The sequence below is a fragment of the Nerophis ophidion genome, linkage group LG07 (assembly GCF_033978795.1).
Source record: "Nerophis ophidion isolate RoL-2023_Sa linkage group LG07, RoL_Noph_v1.0, whole genome shotgun sequence".
Lineage (NCBI taxonomy): Eukaryota > Metazoa > Chordata > Actinopteri > Syngnathiformes > Syngnathidae > Nerophis > Nerophis ophidion.
The window spans coordinates 20,412,651-20,431,081 of record NC_084617.1 but is presented as its reverse complement, the minus strand read 5'-3'; the positions used below and the strand labels follow the sequence as shown (position 1 = coordinate 20,431,081).

The window sequence follows — 18,431 nt, the reverse complement described above, 5'->3', positions numbered from 1 at the left end:
TTATTGTTGTTTATGTTTTTTGTTTGTTCATTTTAGGCCCTTCTTTAAAAAAAAAACAGCTCAGTTTTTTTATATGGCAAACACAAAATATGCAAAAAATATTCCGAAGTGGAAAATTTAACGTGATGTAATTGGAGCATTGAATAGGTCAATAACTCATAATGACATTGATTTTGATTCATTATTGTTTTTTAAAGAAAGAAACAGCCTGCATGGCAGCGTTGTGTTATTAGAGTAAACATTGCAAAATTTTCTTGTTACATTTCACCCGTTTGCTCCAATATATCACTTTTTACGTTTTAAAAATATTTCAATCGTATTTTTAAAATGTGCCGTGGGGCCGTTAAAAAATTACCTGCGGGCCGCACTTTGGACACCCCTGCTGTAAGTAAACGTCGAAGAGTTATGACGTCATGTCACTTTTTACAGAGTGTAGTCATGTGACTGCCTGGCTCTGTTTGAATGGTGAAATGGAGTCATGTGACAGTGCCCACTGGAAAAAGTCTAACCAGCCAATGAATACATATTTGCAAGCAAAAGAAACATAATGATGGTACCAATAAATGTAGCGATCGCAATGACGCTCAATACAACAAAGTAAAAGTACAGTCTCTTTCTTCAAAAAAATACTCAAATCAAGTGCAGATGCAAATTAGCATCCTTGCTACAATCCGGCATATTTACACATTTTATGTTATTGTGTTCATCCATGTACACTGTCTCTTTAAATACACAACTAAAAGTAAAACATATGTTGCATTAAAACAATTTTGTCAAGTTAAATGTATACAAAAAGTTCAAGTTAAAAAATAAAAAAGTACCAATGATTGTCACACACACACACACTAGGTGTGGTGAAATTTGTCCTCTGCATTCGACCCATCACCCTTGATCACCCCCTGGGAAGTGAGGGGAGCAGTCAGCAGCAGCGGTGCCGCGCCCGGGAATCATTTATGGTGATTTAACCCCCAATTATAACCCTTGATGCTGAGTGCCAAGCAGGGAGGTAATGGGTCCCATTTTTTTTATAGTCTTTGGCATGACTCGGCCAGGTTTTGAACTACCTACCGATCTCAGGGCGGACACTCTAACCACTAGGCCACTGAATAGGTCTTAAATAAATGTAACAGTACATTTAGCACATGATTACCCACCTCTGATTATTATTATGTCTTATATTATATTATTAGAAGAAAAACACATCTCCACTGCAGGGGTTCCCAAGAGCAGTGGTCCTCAACCTTTTTGTAGCTGCGGACCGGTCAACGCTTGATCATTTGTCATGAAAAAGGGAGTTTTTCTGGGTTGGTGCACTAATTGTAAGTGTATCTTGTGTTTTTTATATTGATTATATAAAAAATATACATGCTGTATACATTTTTTTTAAATCTAAATTAATAAAAAATTATTCTGCAGCCCGGAACCAATCGAGCCGCAGCCCGGTGGTTGGGGACCACTGCCCAAGAGGGTATAACGAGAACTTAGGCTGGGACGTATAATTTGTCAAATTGAAATACCGGTAACTGTACAACATACATATTTAATGTTTAATATCCAATTGATTGATTGATTGAAACTTTTATTAGTAGATTTCACAGTGCAGTACATATTCCGTACAATTGACCACTAAATGGTAACATCCCAATAAGTTTTTCAACTTGTTTAAGTCGGAATCCGGCTTATTAGTGATTCCTAGAGCCCAAAAAAAGTCTGCGGGCTATAGAGCGTTTTCCGTTCGGGCTCCAGTACTCTGGAATGCCCTCCCGGTAACAGTTCGAGATGCTACCTCAGTAGAAGCATTTAAGTCTCACCTTAAAACTCATCTGTATACTCTAGCCTTTAAATAGACCTCCTTTTTAGACCAGTTGATCTGCCGCTTCTTTTCTTTCTCCTATGTCCCCCCCTCCCTTTTGGAGGGGGTCCGGTCCGATGACCATGGATGTCCAGAGTCGAGACCCAGGATGGACCGCTCGTCGGGACACAGGATGGACCGCTCGCCTGTATCGATTGGGGACATCTCCACGCTGCTGATCCGCCTCCGCTTGAGATGGTCTCCTGTGGACGGGACTCTCGCTGCTGTCTTGGATCCGCTTTGAACTGAACTCTGGCGGCTGTGTTGGAGCCACTATGGATTGAACTTTCACAGTATCATGTTTGACCCGCTCGATATCCATTGCTTTCGGTCCCCTAGAGGGGGGGGGGGTGGGTTGCCCACATCTGAGGTCCTCTCCAAGGTTTCTCATAGTCAGCATTGTCACTGGCGTCCCACTGGATGTGAATTCTCCCTGCCCACTGGGTGTGAGTTTTCCTTGCCCTTTTGTGGGTTCTTCGGAGGATGTTGTAGTCGTAATGATTTGTGCAGTCCTTTGAGACATTTGTGATTTGGGGCTATATAAATAAACATTGATTGATTGATTGATCAATTCATAGTAATATGTTTATCTGTACACCAATCTATGTATTTATTTCTGCACCTTATTGCTCTTTTATCCTGCACTACAACGAGCTAATGCAACGAAATGTCGGCTCTTACCTGTACTGTAATGTTCAAATTTGAATGGCAATAATAGGAAGTCCAAGTCGAACAACAAAAACAATATAGGGTGATACGGCCTCCGCACCACACGGTGGCAGTATAGCGTAGAAACACCAACAGGAAGTTGGCTACGTCTTTAAAAAGAAGCAGCAGGCAGCCCCTCGTTCATTTCGCTCATGGGGATCAGCAAGGAGAGGTAAGAACTATGTTTAAATGAATCAGCGTTGTTGTGTTTCAGATTAAGAATAAAGACTTGTCATTTAAAATATCAGAATCAGTTTATATTTAATATGTAAATCTTAAAAAAAACAAAAAACAATTGTTTTTATTTATTTTTACTTAATCGACCAGCCGTAATAAACGCACATTTCCGTTGATGCTGATTCAATGTAGACTATTCTAATATGTTCTTGTTGGTATTCTTACTACAAGGCAACGCTAAATTGCCCTCTTTCCACAGGCGGTCTGGTGAAGTTTAGCAGGTCCTTTTGCGCACGTGGTTAGCTTGCTAGCTTGCTCCACCTGCATGCCACACATTTGCCTTATATGGGCATGCTTCCTCTCCCTGCCAACTGGAAAGCACAGTTTGACTACTAACTTACAAACTTCAACAATATTTCATTATAATATAAGATGTTATCATAAAGATGAGTGTGTAGTTCTTAAGGAGCGTTAGCATATTTGCAACAATCTCTTCTGATGACGTGCACTGGGCTCTGAAACCACATGCGGACAACGTGCATCTTTGGCCCTGACAAGCCAAAGAGTCTGAGGAGACTCGCCAGACTCTAAAGTCGACGTTCAGGATTTGATGTGGTTCTTAACAGTTATGCAAATATGTTTGCAGAGCTTCCCCGAAGATCCACATGGGACCATCTGCCAGTGGCCAGGTGGCAGCAGCTGGGTCTGGTGCAACATGTGCTGGGTGGAGTGTGGCGTACCTCAGGGCCTGGTCTTCAGTTGCCAGGTCGGATCACCGGACCGTGAAGGTGAGTTTAGAAGCGGTCATGGAGTGACTTCTGCTCAGAACATCTGTTACACACAGCACAGTTAGACACTCTGTTTTTAGATCAGGGGTCACCAACGCGGTGCCCGTGGGCACCAGGTAGCCTGTAAGGACCAGTTGATTAGCCCGCTGGCCTGTTCTAAAAATAGCTCAAATAGCAGCACTTACCAGTGAGTTGCCTCTCTTTTTTAAATTCTATTTACTAGCAAGCTGGTCTCGCTTTGCTCGACATTTTTAATTTTAAGAGACAAAACTCATAGAATTTGAAAATCCCATAAAATATTTTAAAGACTTGGTCTTCACTTGTTTAAATTCATTTATATTTTACTTTGCTTCTTATAACTTTCAGAAAGACAATTTTAGAGAAAAAATACAACCTTAAAAATGATTCTGATTTTTAAACATACCTTTTTAAATTTCTTTCCCTTTTCTGAGAATCTAAATCAATGTTCAAGTAAATATATTTGTTTTATTGTAAAGAATACGTTTTTAATTTAATTCAATTTATCTTCTGTTTTTTCGACGAACAATATTGGTGAAATATTTCTTCAAATTTATTAAAATTTAAAAAATATTCTGGCAAATCTAGAAAATCTGTAGAATCAAATTTAAATCTTATTTCAAAGTCTTTTGAATTTATTTTAACATTTATGTTATGGAAAATTTAGAAGAATTAACAATTTGCTGTTCTAACAAAGTACAGATTGGATTTTAACTTATTTAAAACATGTCATCAAAACTCTAAAATACATTTTAATCAGGAAAAATTACTAATGTTCCATATGTTCTTTTTTATTTAACTTTTTCAAAAAGATTTGAATGAGGTGTTTTTTCAAAAAAACTTTCAGTTGAATTTTGAATTTTAAAGTCGAAATTGAAGATAAATTGTTTAAAAATTAAATTTTTATTTCGTGTTTTCTCCTCTTTTAAACTTTTCAATTGTTTTTTCATCATTCTCTACAAAAAAAACTTTCCCTAAAAAGAACAAAAATGTACGGCGGAATGACGGACAGAAATACCCATTTTTTTATATAGATTTATTTATTAAAGGTAAATTGAGCAAATTGGCTATTTATGGCTATTTAAGTGTGTATCAAACTGGTAGCCCTTTGCATTAATCAGTACCGAAGTAGCTCTTGGTTTCAAAAAGGTTGGTGACCCCTGCTTTAGATCATGTTTGTTTTCTTTTTAGGTCTGGGATCTCCTGCAAATGTTAGTTCCAAGGTGATTGGTCAGACCTAGGTCAGCTATCAAAGAACCAACACGCAGGCACTGACCTGGACCCAAGCCTCTGAGAGGGACTTGTTGGACAAGACCTTAAGGAGCCACATGGGTGGGCCCTGCAAAGATGACTGAGCTCCTCCAGGACCGATGAGGGGTGGGGCTCCCCAAGACTTGCCTGTCTAAGCAGAGGCCTCAGGACACGTTTATGCAGACTACAGTTGTGTACAAGATGAATGCCAATTATTTTTCTAATAAAAACCTTGCTAAATATACACTTGAAGTTTCTTGTAGCGCACATATTGATATATTCCATATAGTTGACTTAAGGAAAAATGGAAATTGAATGCAAGAAGCAGAGACATTCTAAGTAATTGAGGTGAGAAATGTTTCTGCACATGAAAATTAAATGTTTAAGTATTGCAAAAATGCAATGAGTCCTAAATTGGATATGTAAATGAGTGGGAAAAAATTTTACATTTTGAGAATTTTTTTTCAAGCTGTACAAGCAGGCTAGCTTTTTTATTATACATTAAAGCAAGGGTTGGGAACTTTTTTTGGGCTGAGAGCCACGAAAGCCAAATAAAATTGTATTTCCATGAGCCATATATTTTAACACTGAATACAACTAAATGCGTGCATTTTTAGGTTATGTCATTCTCTTAAATAACATTGTTTTTCTGAAGCAAGTAAAATCTTACCATTAATGCGATTTATTGAACTGGTTTGGTAGAAAACGGATGGATGAAATTAGAATTAGCTCTGATGGAGTGACTTGTCCAGGGTGTACCTCGATTGTAGCTGATAAAGGCACCAGCACCCCAAAGGGATTAAGCGTTGGAAAATGGATGGACTAAAATTAGATGTCCGATATCGGCCGATAAATGCTTTAAAATGTAATATCGGAAATTATCGGTATGTTACAAAAAGTGAAATTAATGACTTTTTGAAACGCCTGTGTACGGAGTGGTATATAGCTGGTAATACACAGATGTAGGCCCTAGTATATATCTGGTAATACACAGATGTAGGCCCTAGTATATATCTGGTAATTCACTGATGTAGGACCTAGTATATATCTGGTAATACACAGATGTAGGCCATAGTAAATATCTGGTAATATACAGTGTAGGCCCTAGTATATCTGGTAATACACAGATGTAGGCCCTAGTATATATCTGGTAATTCACTGATGTAGGCCCTAGTATATATCTGGTAATTCACTAATGTAAGGCCCTAGTATATATCTGGTAATACACAGATGTAGGCCCTAGTATATATCTGGTAATACACAGATGTAGGCCCTAGTAAATATCTGGTAATATACAGATGTAGGCCCTAGTAAATATCTGGTAATATACAGTGTAGGCCCTAGTATATCTGGTAATACACAGATGTAGGCCCTAGTATATATCTGGTAATTCACTGATGTAGGACCTAGTATATATCTGGTAATACACAGATGTAGGCCATAGTAAATATCTGGTAATATGCAGTGTAGGCCCTAGTATATCTGGTAATACACAGATGTAGGCCCTAGTATATATCTGGTAATTCACTGATGTAGGCCCTAGTATATATCTGGTAATTCACTGATGTAAGGCCCTAGTATATATCTGGTAATACACAGATGTAGGCCCTAGTATATATCTGGTAATACACAGATGTAGGCCCTAGTAAATATCTGGTAATATACAGATGTAGGCCCTAGTAAATATCTGGTAATATACAGTGTAGGCCCTAGTATATATCTGGTAATACACAGATGTAGGCCCTAGTATATATCTGGTAATACACAGATGTAGGCCCTAGTATATAACTGGTAATACACAGATGTAGGCCCTAGTATATATCTGGTAATACACAGATGTAGGCCCTAGTATATATCTGGTAATACACAGGTGTAGGCCCTAGTATACAGTATATCTGGTAATACACCGATGTAGGGCCTAGTAGATATCTGGTAATACACAGATGTAGGCCCTAGTATATATCTGGTAATACACAGATGGAAGCCTTAGTATATATCTGGTAATACGCAGATGCAGGCCCTAGTATATATCTGGTAATACACAGATGTAGGCCCTAGTATGCAGTATATCTGGTAATACACCGATGTAGGGCCTAGTAGATATCTAGTAATACACAGATGGAGGCCCTAGTATATACCTGGTAATACACAGATGTAGGCCCTAGTACATAACTGGTAATACACAGATGGAGGCCCTAGTATATATCTGGTAATACACAGATGTAGGCCCTAGTATACAGTATATCTGGTAATACACCGATGTAGGGCCTAGTAGATATCTGGTAATACACAGATGTAGGCCCTAGTATATACCTGGTAATACTTAGATGGAGGCCCTAGTATATATCTGGTAATACACAGATGTAGGCCCTAGTATATAGCTGGTAATACACAGTTGTAGGCCCTAGTATATATCTGGTAATACACAGATGTAAGCCCTAGTATACAGTATATCTGGTAATACACCGATGTAGGGCCTAGTAGATATCTGGTAATACACAGATGTAGGCCCTAGTACATATCTGGTAATACACAGATGTAGGCCCTAGTATATATCTGGTAATACACAGATGTAGGCCCTAGTATATATCTGGTAATACACAGATGTAAGCCCTAGTATACAGTATATCTGGTAATACACCGATGTAGGGCCTAGTAGATATCTGGTAATACACAGATGTAGGCTCTAGTACATACCTGGTAATACACAGATGTAGGCCCTAGTATATATCTGGTAATACGCAGATGTAGGCCCTAGTATATATCTGGTAATACGCAGATGCAGGCCCTAGTATATATCTGGTAATACACAGATGTAGGCCCTAGTATACAGTATATCTGGTAATACACCGATGTAGGGCCTAGTAGATATCTAGTAATACACAGATGGAGGCCCTAGTATATATCTGGTAATACACAGATGTAGGCCCTAGTACATAACTGGTAATACACAGATGGAGGCCCTAGTATATATCTGGTAATACACAGATGTAGGCCCTAGTATATATCTGGTAATACACAGATGTAGGCCCTAGTATATATCTGGTAATACACAGATGTAAGCCCTAGTATACAGTATATCTGGTAATACACCGATGTAGGGCCTAGTAGATATCTGGTAATACACAGATGTAGGCCCTAGTACATACCTGGTAATACACAGATGTAGGCCCTAGTATATATCTGGTAATACGCAGATGTAGGCCCTAGTATATATCTGGTAATACGCAAATGCAGGCCCTAGTATATATCTGGTAATACACAGATGTAGGCCCTAGTATACAGTATATCTGGTAATACACCGATGTAGGGCCTAGTAGATATCTAGTAATACACAGATGGAGGCCCTAGTATATATCTGGTAATACACAGATGTAGGCCCTTGTACATAACTGGTAATACACAGATGGAGGCCCTAGTATATATCTGGTAATACACAGATGTAGGCCCTAGTATACAGTATATCTGGTAATACACCGATGTAGGGCCTAGTAGATATCTGGTAATACACAGATGTAGGCCCTAGTATATACCTGGTAATACTTAGATGGAGGCCCTAGTATATATCTGGTAATACACAGATGTAGGCCCTAGTATATATCTGGTAATACACAGTTGTAGGCCCTAGTATATATCTGGTAATACACAGATGTAGGCCCTAGTATATATCTGGTAATACACAGGTGTAGGCCCTAGTATACAGTATATCTGGTAATACACCGATGTAGGGCCTAGTAGATATCTGGTAATACACAGCTGTAGGCCCTAGTACATATCTGGTAATACACAGATGTAGGCCCTAGTATATATCTGGTAATACGCAGATGTAGGCCCTAGTATATATCTGGTAATACGCAGATGCAGGCCCTAGTATATATCTGGTAATACACAGATGTAGGCCCTAGTATACAGTATATCTGGTAATACACCGATGTAGGGCCTAGTAGATATCTAGTAATACACAGATGTAGGCCCTAGTATATATCTGGTAATACACATATGTAGGCCCTAGTACATAACTGGTAATACACAGATGGAGGCCCTCGTATATATCTGGTAATACACAGATGTAGGCCCTAGTATACAGTATATCTGGTAATACACCGATGTAGGGCCTAGTAGATATCTGGTAATACACAGATGTAGGCCCTAGTATATACCTGGTAATACTTAGATGGAGGCCCTAGTATATATCTGGTAATACACAGATGTAGGCCCTAGTATATATCTGGTAATACGCAGATGCAGGCCCTAGTATATATCTGGTAATACACAGATGTAGGCCCTAGTATACAGTATATCTGGTAATACACCGATGTAGGGCCTAGTAGATATCTAGTAATACACAGATGGAGGCCCTAGTATATATCTGGTAATACACATATGTAGGCCCTAGTACATAACTGGTAATACACAGATGGAGGCCCTCGTATATATCTGGTAATACACAGATGTAGGCCCTAGTATATATCTGGTAATACACAGATGTAGGCCCTAGTAAATATCTGGTAATACACAGATGTAGGCCCTAGTATATACCTGGTAATACTTAGATGGAGGCCCTAGTATATATCTGGTAATACACAGATGTAGGCCCTAGTATATATCTGGTAATACACAGATGTAGGCCCTAGTATATATCTGGTAATACACAGATGTAGGCCCTAGTATATATCTGGTAATACACAGATGTAGGCCCTAGTATACGGTGGACTGAAGGTGAGTGCCTTCATTGTTTTTGTAGCTGTTTTGAGGCATGTATAAACATTTTTTATAAATAATGCACTTTGTCAAAGTATAGTATTTCCCATAGTTGTAGGGAGAGCATGTCCCAAATTCCAAGCTGTTTTGAGGCATGTTTAAAAAAATATGGCAGTGCCATGTTGGCATTTTTTTCATAACTGGAGTTGAAGTTGTTCTCTTATTTTGGAAAACTGATTGATTGAAACTTTTATTAGTAGATTGCACAGTGCTGTACATATTTCCTACAATTGACCACTAAAAGGTAACACCCGAATAAGTTTTTCAACTTGTTTAAGTCGGGGTCCGGGTTAATCAATTCATGGTAAAGTTACATTGTTTAATGCATTCATCGAGGCATCACAACAAATCGACGCATAACGTGTTAATTCCAAGACCGCATATATCAGTATCGGTTGATATAGGAATCGGTAATTAAGAGTTGGACAATATCGGGATATCGGCAAAAAAGCCATTATCGGACATCTCTAATTAAAATGAATGAGATTGTTTCATATTTTGATCGTTATCTTTAACTGTGATTACCAGCGGAATTATTTATTACTTATCGTGTTACGCAATGTCTGCTAAGATGTACCATCAATCAATCAATCAATGTTTACTTATATAGCCCTAAATCACTAGTGTCTCAAAGGGCTGCACAAACCACTACGACGTCCTTGGTAGGCCCACATAAGGGCAAGGAAAACTCACACCCAGTGGGACATCGGTGACAATAATGACCCAGTGGATTTGATTAACATGGACCCCGACTTAAACAAGTTGAAAAACTTATTCTGGTGTTACAATTTAGTGGTCAATTGTACGGAATATGTACTGAACTGTGCAATCTACTAATAAAAGTTTCAATCAATTTATCTGGGAGCCAGATGCAGTCAACAGAAGAGCCATAGGTTCCCTACCCCTGCATTAAAGGAAGGGAAAAACAAAATTCAGTTTTTCTTATTCTTGTTTCAAATAAAATCACGTAATTAAAATGTGGATTAGAATTTTTATCTCGTTAATTGTTGAAATTATTCTGAAATTATTTTTTACAGTCAACATTCCATTAGAGGGTGCCATATACCCATGCATTGAAAAAGTAACATTTAGAATTTTTCTCACACTGAAAAATACATAATGCTTGTACTAGAACTACCTTAGAACAATGAACAAAAAAAAAAAAAAATGAATACAAATAAACATTTGAAGTCCAGCTACATGTGCATTAACGGTTCTAATCGTTCCCTGAGAGAGCCGTTCAAAAAGACTATTCGTTCACGAACGTCACCATTTTAGTCATGTGATGTGTATTGGCAGATTTGTAACATTTTCATCAACAACATTTAAGACAATATTAAATTATATGGAAATTATACTAAGTCACAGGTCTACAAAAATACTTTTTTTATGGATGAAAATGTACAAAAAAACTTAAGTACCTGAGAAAAACTTTGAGTGTCTTTATTATAATTCTAACAATTCATCTCTTAAAACATTTTGAATTCATAGATATGTATATGCATATCACATATACATCCCGTATATATATTTATATTTATATATATTGTAACTTATCTTTCCACAGTTCATATATTTTATTATCTCTTAACAAAAACAATTGCTTTCTATGCAGTCGAGCCTCAAAAAGTTAAAGAACTTTTAGGAAGCAAGTAGAGTTGGTGCAGGAGTGAGTAGAAGGTACCTGTCTCTCCTATTTTTTAGATATTTTTTTTTATGATGAACTCTTTGTGTGAAGCTGCTGATGAAAGCAGGACGGTTCTGCATAAACATGCTGGTCAAAAAAAAATGGTGCCAAGATGGAAGCGGCTGTCGAGAGGAGGGCTCAAACTGTATAGAAAGCAGAGGCGTTAGTTAATAAAAGACAAAATAGGCCTTTTTCTTTTCAAGCGGCGTTTGGAAGACGAGATTCTTCGGAGCGTTTCCATTCAAAAACCACATTAGCTTCATTGTCCTTATTGTTATTGGTGAATGCAACATGCTCTCACACAGCCACAGGTTTTTAGCGCCGGGAAAAGTATCATGAGAGAGCCCTTTACTGCGTTTCGGCCAAACAAGCCAGCGTCTTACATCATTCTCTGTCCAAACTAGACTGAAGCATGAACGGAAGACCGGAGAAAAAAAAAAAAAAGGACGTCAAATGTCTGACCCGGAAGCAACTCAACAAAAATACCTGTGTACATATTTGTGTGTCGGCGTCATCTTCGGGTGTGGGAATAACAGTAAGGACGACGACGGCAATGTCAAATCAAATGGAGCGTCTTTCCTAACAAGGCTCCAGATAAAAAGTGTAGGAACGATTCGAGTAGTAAAACGGTTCGCTCTCCTCCAGGATTGGTCTGCAGCCGGTGGTCACATTGGCAGTTTTTAACCCACCTGTAGCCCCGCCCCTCTCCTTGAGCACAGACAGGAAGTCCTTCACGTGGGGGTCCCTTCAAACAAGTGAAAGCAGTCCCAAATATTCATATGTATATATTTATATTCTATATACCTGTAGGTGTCCCATACACTTGGATGTGTGTGTGCATGCAGGCGTGTATAGTGTGTGTGTGTGTGTGTGTGTACCATTTTTATGTTGTCGGTCTGGGCACTTATTTTTGCTACAACGTGATACAGTGACCAGTCGTTAAAAGTGATAGACACGTCAGTTTGGGGGCGGTGGTGGAGTCACAGGACCTGAAGACTGGAAGCAAGATGGAATTTGATCGTTTCTCTCTTGCCTTTGCTTCGCCGCTGTCACGGCGTCAACCTTTGTGTGCGTTTTGGACGACGGAGGCGGTCCTTGTGTTTCCCACTTCCTGGTTAAATCCACCGCAGGCATCAGCAGTTGCAACCTTCCGCCCTCACTAACTCCCCGCCCTCGCCACTTCAGCTCCGACTCCCATCGTCCAGCCTCCCCTCGGACTGTCCGTCCTGAGGCGAGAGGACCGAAACGGGGAACGGGCTGCTGGAGAGCCTGAGGACACCAAAACAAAAAGCATAAAAAAAAACCATAACGGGCTTTAGGAGCTTTGCTTTAATTTGAGCTGAATCCCAATTGACCTCGCAGCCCATGTGCAAGGCGGGCACCTGGATTTTCAAGGTAGAGGGGGAGGGCTACTAACGGAAATTGGGATTCAGCTCCTACCCTAATTGCAATAATTATATGTTTTATGTCATGAAAGAAGGTTAAAAACCAAATAAGATCGAGCTACCATCCACGCCGACTGTCTACAGTGACAACCTCACCCTCGTCAGTCAAGCTGTACCCGTACCTGTCAATCACAGACCTCAGGGCCCGCTCTATGTTCATGCGGTGGCCGACACGGGTCACGCCTAAATCCAGATAGTCATCCTTGGTGAGGGAGGGCAGGTGGGTGCCGTCGATCTCGTTGTCCAGGAAGCGCTCGCGGTGCTCTCCCAGATTGAGGTACCCGAGCCAGTCCGCCACGTCATACTTGGTCCAGTAGGGCAGTGGCTTGGAGGCGAAGGGCTTGGTGGGGGAAGGGGGCGGTAGATGGGGGTAACTCAGACAGGTGAGAGGAGGGCGCGGATGCAGGGGCGGAGAGGAAGTGCCGGACAGGAAGTGGGTGGGAGAAAGAGAGCGAGAGACAACTAAAGTTGAGTTTGGAGGAGGCGGGGCTCCAGAGGGGGCAAAGAGGGGCGGGGAAGGTGAGAAGTAGGGATCCCCCAGGGGGTTACCGGGTGAGGGAGGTGTAATTGAACCTCGCAGGTCATAGAGGGCACTGTACAGGGGAGAGGTAGGGAGGAGAGGGAGGGAGGACGGACGTGGCGGCCCCACTTTGGGCCTCTCTGACGGGGAGATGAGTGGACTGGGCGCCCGCCTGCGCTGGAGTATGTGAGAGTCAGATTTGCGGGACTCGCGACTGGGGATGAACTGGAATTCCAGCGCTTTGGTCCGGTAGACGGGTCGATGTTTAGGGGAAGTGGGGTAGGGGGAGTAAGACGTCGGGGACAGCGGGGAATGAGGACGTGGGGGCTGAGAGGCAGCTTGGGGCTGAGGGGACGGGGACCGACCCCAGTTTGGGTACTGGGAGGCGGGGGTCGGGGACGGGCACAAGGAAGGCTGTGATAAAGACAGCGGAGATGGTGACTGTGAACGAGCGGATGGGGGACTCAGAGCAGAGGCGGAATCTTCTGAGAATCTGTAGGGACAGAAATGAATAGATAATAGAACATGACAAGAAGCGTGTGTGATGATGCAACAACAAGGCCTACCTGTGTCTGCTCAGCGCTCTCTGGCTGCTCCAGGTGTCCTTGGTCCTTTGCTGCAGCTTGCTGCTCAGCTCATTGATTATGTTTGGCTTCATGGTCGTCCCAGGTGGGTAAATCTTCTTCCCCTCTAAAAGCGACCCAAAATGGCCCCCGCCTTCACCGCCCATCTGACCCTCAGCCCAGAGAGGATTCCTCTCAGGGGTGCGTGGGCGGTCAAAATAAGGTGAGTTTGGACGTCCCAAATTCTGCATGTCTCTCACCCCATACCCGTCCTGCCCACTTTCATCTTCTGTGGCATCCCCCTCCTCGACATCCTCCTCCACTTGGTCACCTCTTCGCCGGTGGGAGTGGAAGGAGGCGGGGGCGGTGCTGGTCTGTCTGTGAAGTTCACTGCTGCGGCCCCCTTCCCTGAATCTGTTGGTTTTTGGGTAGGTGGAGACTGCTGCTGTGGCATTTTGCATTTCAAAGGTTTGACCATCCAGGTAGCTCATGTACGATTCCAAAAAATCCCCTCGTTCCCCCGATTCCACAGTCCCGCCTGCTAGACGTCCCCCCCCCTCTGTCCCCTCGGTCCAACCGGTCCCCCCGAACATTAGCCAAGATGCTGTCCAGGTGGTGGTCGCTACTGCTGCGGCTGTCCAGTTCTTCTATGCCAGAGTCCACCACAGTCTCCTGGGATTCTCCCTTCTTGGCAGTGGGGGTAGGAGGGTGGCGCTCTCCCGTTCTGTGTGTGTTTGGCATGGCGGCGGAGGGGGTTGCGTATGCGGTGTGCGTTCGCTCGTGGTAGAGCTGAGTGGAGGTGCTTGTTGTGGTGGCAGCAGCGGTGGTTGTAGCGGCACAGCTTGTGGTCGTGGGAAATGAGGCGGTGCCCCGCATAGGGGCAGATGCGGCAGCAGTGGTAGAAAGTGCTGGGGGTCCCCTATAAGCGGGGGGAGGCGTTACAGTGAGTGGGGGTGGGGTGGGCGAGGAGCGCCCTGGCGCATGCATGCTGTTGTACAGGTGGTGGGGGTGGGACACGGACAAGGGTCTGTGATAGGAGCCGGGAGGTGGTGGCGGCGACACTGAAGGCGGGGGACGGGGTCCGCTTGTTGATGTGGGGTGTAAGGTAGAGGGTGAGGGGGGAGGAGGGGGGTTGGGAGAAGTCTGCGATGGCGAGGGAGCGGATTGAGTCAGATTTGCTACCTCGCTGTCATAAGAGGTGAGGCTAGAGGCGGTAGAGTCGCCTGCCTGGGGGGAGGGCAGCGGCGTGTGAGCGGGAAACACACTTCCAAACAGTTCTTTTTGGGTGGGTGGAGGCGGCGGGGGTGGCGGAGGAGGCGGGACCCTCTGTTGGGTGGAGCTAGCTGTGTTTGGAAGAAGTCGACGTTGCGAGTACCCTGACACTGCCCTGTCGAAACTGTTTGCGAATTCTAATGGCGGGGGAAGGGGGTCAGCGTAGACAAACTCATCGTCCGCGTCCACTGAGGGCGCGGGCGGAGGAAGGACCATCAGGCCAGAGTTCCCAGTAGTGTTTACTGCCTGTTGAGTACTGGTAGTCGAGGGAGTCGTACGGGACAAGATGTAGGCATCTGTTTGACTTTCCATCCTGAGAAATGTGGGTCGTCGAGGCTGCTGGGATCCCTGCTCATTAGCTACCTGGTCCGCTCTCCTCATGTAACCTTCCCTCTCTTTCTCCCGTTCTTGCTCCCTGGAGGCCTCCCGCTCCCGCTCCTTATAGCTGGGCTGATATGGCATAGACTGGTAGTGGTGCGTGTGGACCGTTTTGTCCTCTGAGAAACGAACTCTTAGTCCCTCGCGGGCTCCTCCCCCTTCCCGTTCCCTTTCCACTCCGCTACCGCTCTCCTCACCCCAGACTCCCCCAACCCCTCTGAGGATTCTTGGCGAAGGCGGGCGGCCGACAGAAGGAGTGGTGGCAGCCAGAGAGGAAGAGGTGACTAAGTAGGAGCTGGAAGACTGTGCGGAGGAAGACACCGGCTGTGAGGTGACAGAAGACGAAGGGAAGACCACAGTGGACATCTGGCGACTGAAGGGGGGCTCCGTCCCCCTTCTGACCCTGCTGTCATCCCGCAGAGCGCGTTCTCTGGCTGCCAGGGCAAGGCCGAGCGGTGATGTGGGGTCGAGAGCTTTTCCTGTCAGGGGGTGAATAAAGGTGGTGGAGTGGGGCGGCGGCTGCCTTCCTGTGGCAGTGTACAGGTCAGCAGGCACAGACTTGGGCTGATAGTCATGGGCAGGTGAGGAGTACTCGGGTAAGCCAAAGGCTGGAGGCATGCTGCGGGTGTGGTGGATGAAGGTGTCGCCAGAGAACATGCCCTCATCGATGGACTTTGACGGTCTTAGCTTAGATGAAGAACTTTCTTGTGTGTTTAGCTGCTGCTGGGACACGTGAGTTCGTGTTAGTCCTCCTACTTCATCCCCCCCGAGAACCATGTCCTCATCAGCAGACATGAACAAGGAGGCGCTCTTTCTACGGGCTTGGAGAAAGCGCTCTCGGTCCCTGCGTGCCGCGCCAACAACAGCTGCTCCAAACTGGCTGGTGAAGTCCAGCCCATCCTGGGCTCTCATGGAGGGAAATGATGGAGGCGGAGGTGCGGGGACGGAGGGTGGTGCAGGGGGCTCTGGAGTTGGAGCAGGGGGAGGAGGGCCGTGGGTTTTGGCATCGTCCGCTTCCCCTGATGCGGGCGCGTCGGCCTCCACGCTGCTGCCCTGGCTGCTGCGCCCACTGCTGCTAGTGGAGGGAGCCTTGACGATGATGGTGGGGATCGGGATGGAGCTTTTCTCCACTTTTCCCCCCAGTGTGCCCTGGTTGGCGCGCAAGTCCTCCACCTTTGATTGTTTCATCAAAGGACCTTTGCCTCTCCGTGCGCCCCCTTTTGGACCCCCTGCTCCTCCCGCACTGCGCTCAGCTCTCTGCGGTTGGCTCTGACCTGTTTGTTGTTGTTGCTGTGGCATAACGGTTGCAATGCTGGATTGTGGAATGGCACTGTTGTAGCCTCTTCTAAGACCAGCTGCTTTGAACCCTCCAGAAGGCTCCCCAGTAGACGCAACTTTTCGTGTTGTAATTCTGCTTTGGGCGGCATGTGCGCCTACGTGGGAATAGAAAGCTGTGTGTTCCACTGCTGCTCCCCCACCTGGGGCAGCACCGGGACCGCCAGTCCTCTCCCGGCCGACATGGGTGAAGTGTACTGCCGCCTGGGAATACGGCTGGTAGTGCGAGGGGGTGGCCGTGGATTGTGACACCGAGGGCTGTTGAGACGACTTGGCTCTCCAACCGAGGGGGGGAGCAGAAGAGAAGGGAGGCTCCGGCGGGGCCGTGGTTGGGGGCGGCGGGATGTCGTCCGGGCCAGGCACTGACAGACTGCGAGCAAACTTAATGGCTGGAGGATGCAGAAACTGCCTCTCCTCCTCCAGAACCCCTGTAGCCACAAAAGAAGATAACATTTCAGATGGGATAAAATGAAACTTTTTATTAGACTGGAGCGCAATAAAGGCAACAAGATCGGTGAAGATGTATTCATCTGCCTGTCCATCGACCTGATCAGTCCTCAAGTCTTCAGAAGTCAGTATTATAAAGTTTGTTATAATCAACAAAAATATATTGGACAGAATAACTGATTTTTTTTCTCAGAGCATAGACCAAATAAAACAAAAAACAGAAAATAAATTATTATAGTAATACTTTTAGGGTGTGGTAGACCAGTGTTTTTCAACCACTGTGCCGCGGCACACTGGTGTACCATGAGATATTGTTTGGTGTGCCATGGGAGATATTATAATTTCACCTAATTGGGTTAAAAATATTTTTTGCGAACCAGTAATTATAATACGCAAATGTGCCGTTGTTGAGTGTCTCTGCTGTCTAGAGATCGGCAGAGTAACTGTGTAATACTCTTCCATATCAGTAGGTGGCAGCAGGTAGCTAAGCGTTTTGTAGATGTCAGGAACATGGTTTGTCGTGATCACAATATGCGGAAGGCAGCGTGCAGGTAAAAAGGTATCTAATGCTTAAACCAAAAATCAACAAAGGGCGATTGCCGCTAAAAAAAAGGCATTTAAGCTTAAAGGCCTACTGAAATGAGATTTTCTTATTTAAACGGGGATAGCAGGTCCATTCTATGTGTCATACCTGATGATTTTGCGATATTGCCATATTTTTGCTGAAAGGATTTAGTAGAGAACATCCACAATAAAGTTTGCAACTTTCGGTCGCTAACAGAAAAGCCCTGCCTTTACCGGAAGTCGCAGACGATGACGTCACATGTTGATGGCTCCTCACATATTCACATTGTTTTTAATGGGAGCCTCCAACAAAAACAGCTATTCGGACCGAGAAAACAACAATTCACCCATTCATTTGAGCGAGGATGAAAGATTTGTGTTTGAGATTATTGATAGCAACCGACTAGAAAAAAAATAAAAATTAATCAAGTTAAAAAAAAAAAGCGATTGCATTGGGACGGATTCAGATGTTTTTAGACACATCTACTAGGATAATTCTGGGAAATCCCTTATCTTTCTATTGTGTTGCTAGTGTTTTAGTGAGTTTAACAGTACCTGATAGTCGGAGGTGTGTGTCCACGGGTGTCTTGACGCCAATGTCTCAGGGAAGTCGACGGCAGCTTTATGGACGGGGCGAGCTCAGCTGATCTCCGGTAAGAAGCGAA

At 44.1% G+C, this 18,431-nt stretch overlaps 1 protein-coding gene, 1 long non-coding RNA gene and 1 other non-coding gene across 3 annotated transcripts in view; 2 read left to right on the top strand and 1 right to left on the bottom strand.

Annotated features, from left to right (window-relative positions):
* Positions 1 to 2,617: 2,617 nt before the first annotated feature.
* LOC133556022 (uncharacterized) lies at positions 2,618 to 5,036 on the top strand. Its single transcript, XR_009807434.1, has 3 exons — positions 2,618 to 2,732; positions 3,384 to 3,525; positions 4,735 to 5,036. It is a non-coding gene; the product is annotated as an uncharacterized LOC133556022 (long non-coding RNA).
* LOC133556928 (small nucleolar RNA SNORD88) lies at positions 3,225 to 3,315 on the top strand. The gene has a single exon (XR_009807634.1). It is a non-coding gene; the product is annotated as a small nucleolar RNA SNORD88 (small nucleolar RNA).
* Positions 5,037 to 10,298: 5,262 nt separating the features above from the next.
* The window catches only part of shank1 (SH3 and multiple ankyrin repeat domains 1), a 201,159-nt gene continuing 193,026 nt past the window's right edge, over positions 10,299 to 18,431 (bottom strand). The window contains 4 exon segments of the mRNA XM_061905601.1: positions 10,299 to 12,511; positions 12,810 to 13,700; positions 13,774 to 14,325; positions 14,327 to 17,183. Of these exon segments, the coding sequence (XP_061761585.1) occupies positions 12,424 to 12,511; positions 12,810 to 13,700; positions 13,774 to 14,325; positions 14,327 to 17,183 (4,388 nt within the window). The 3' untranslated portion in view covers positions 10,299 to 12,423.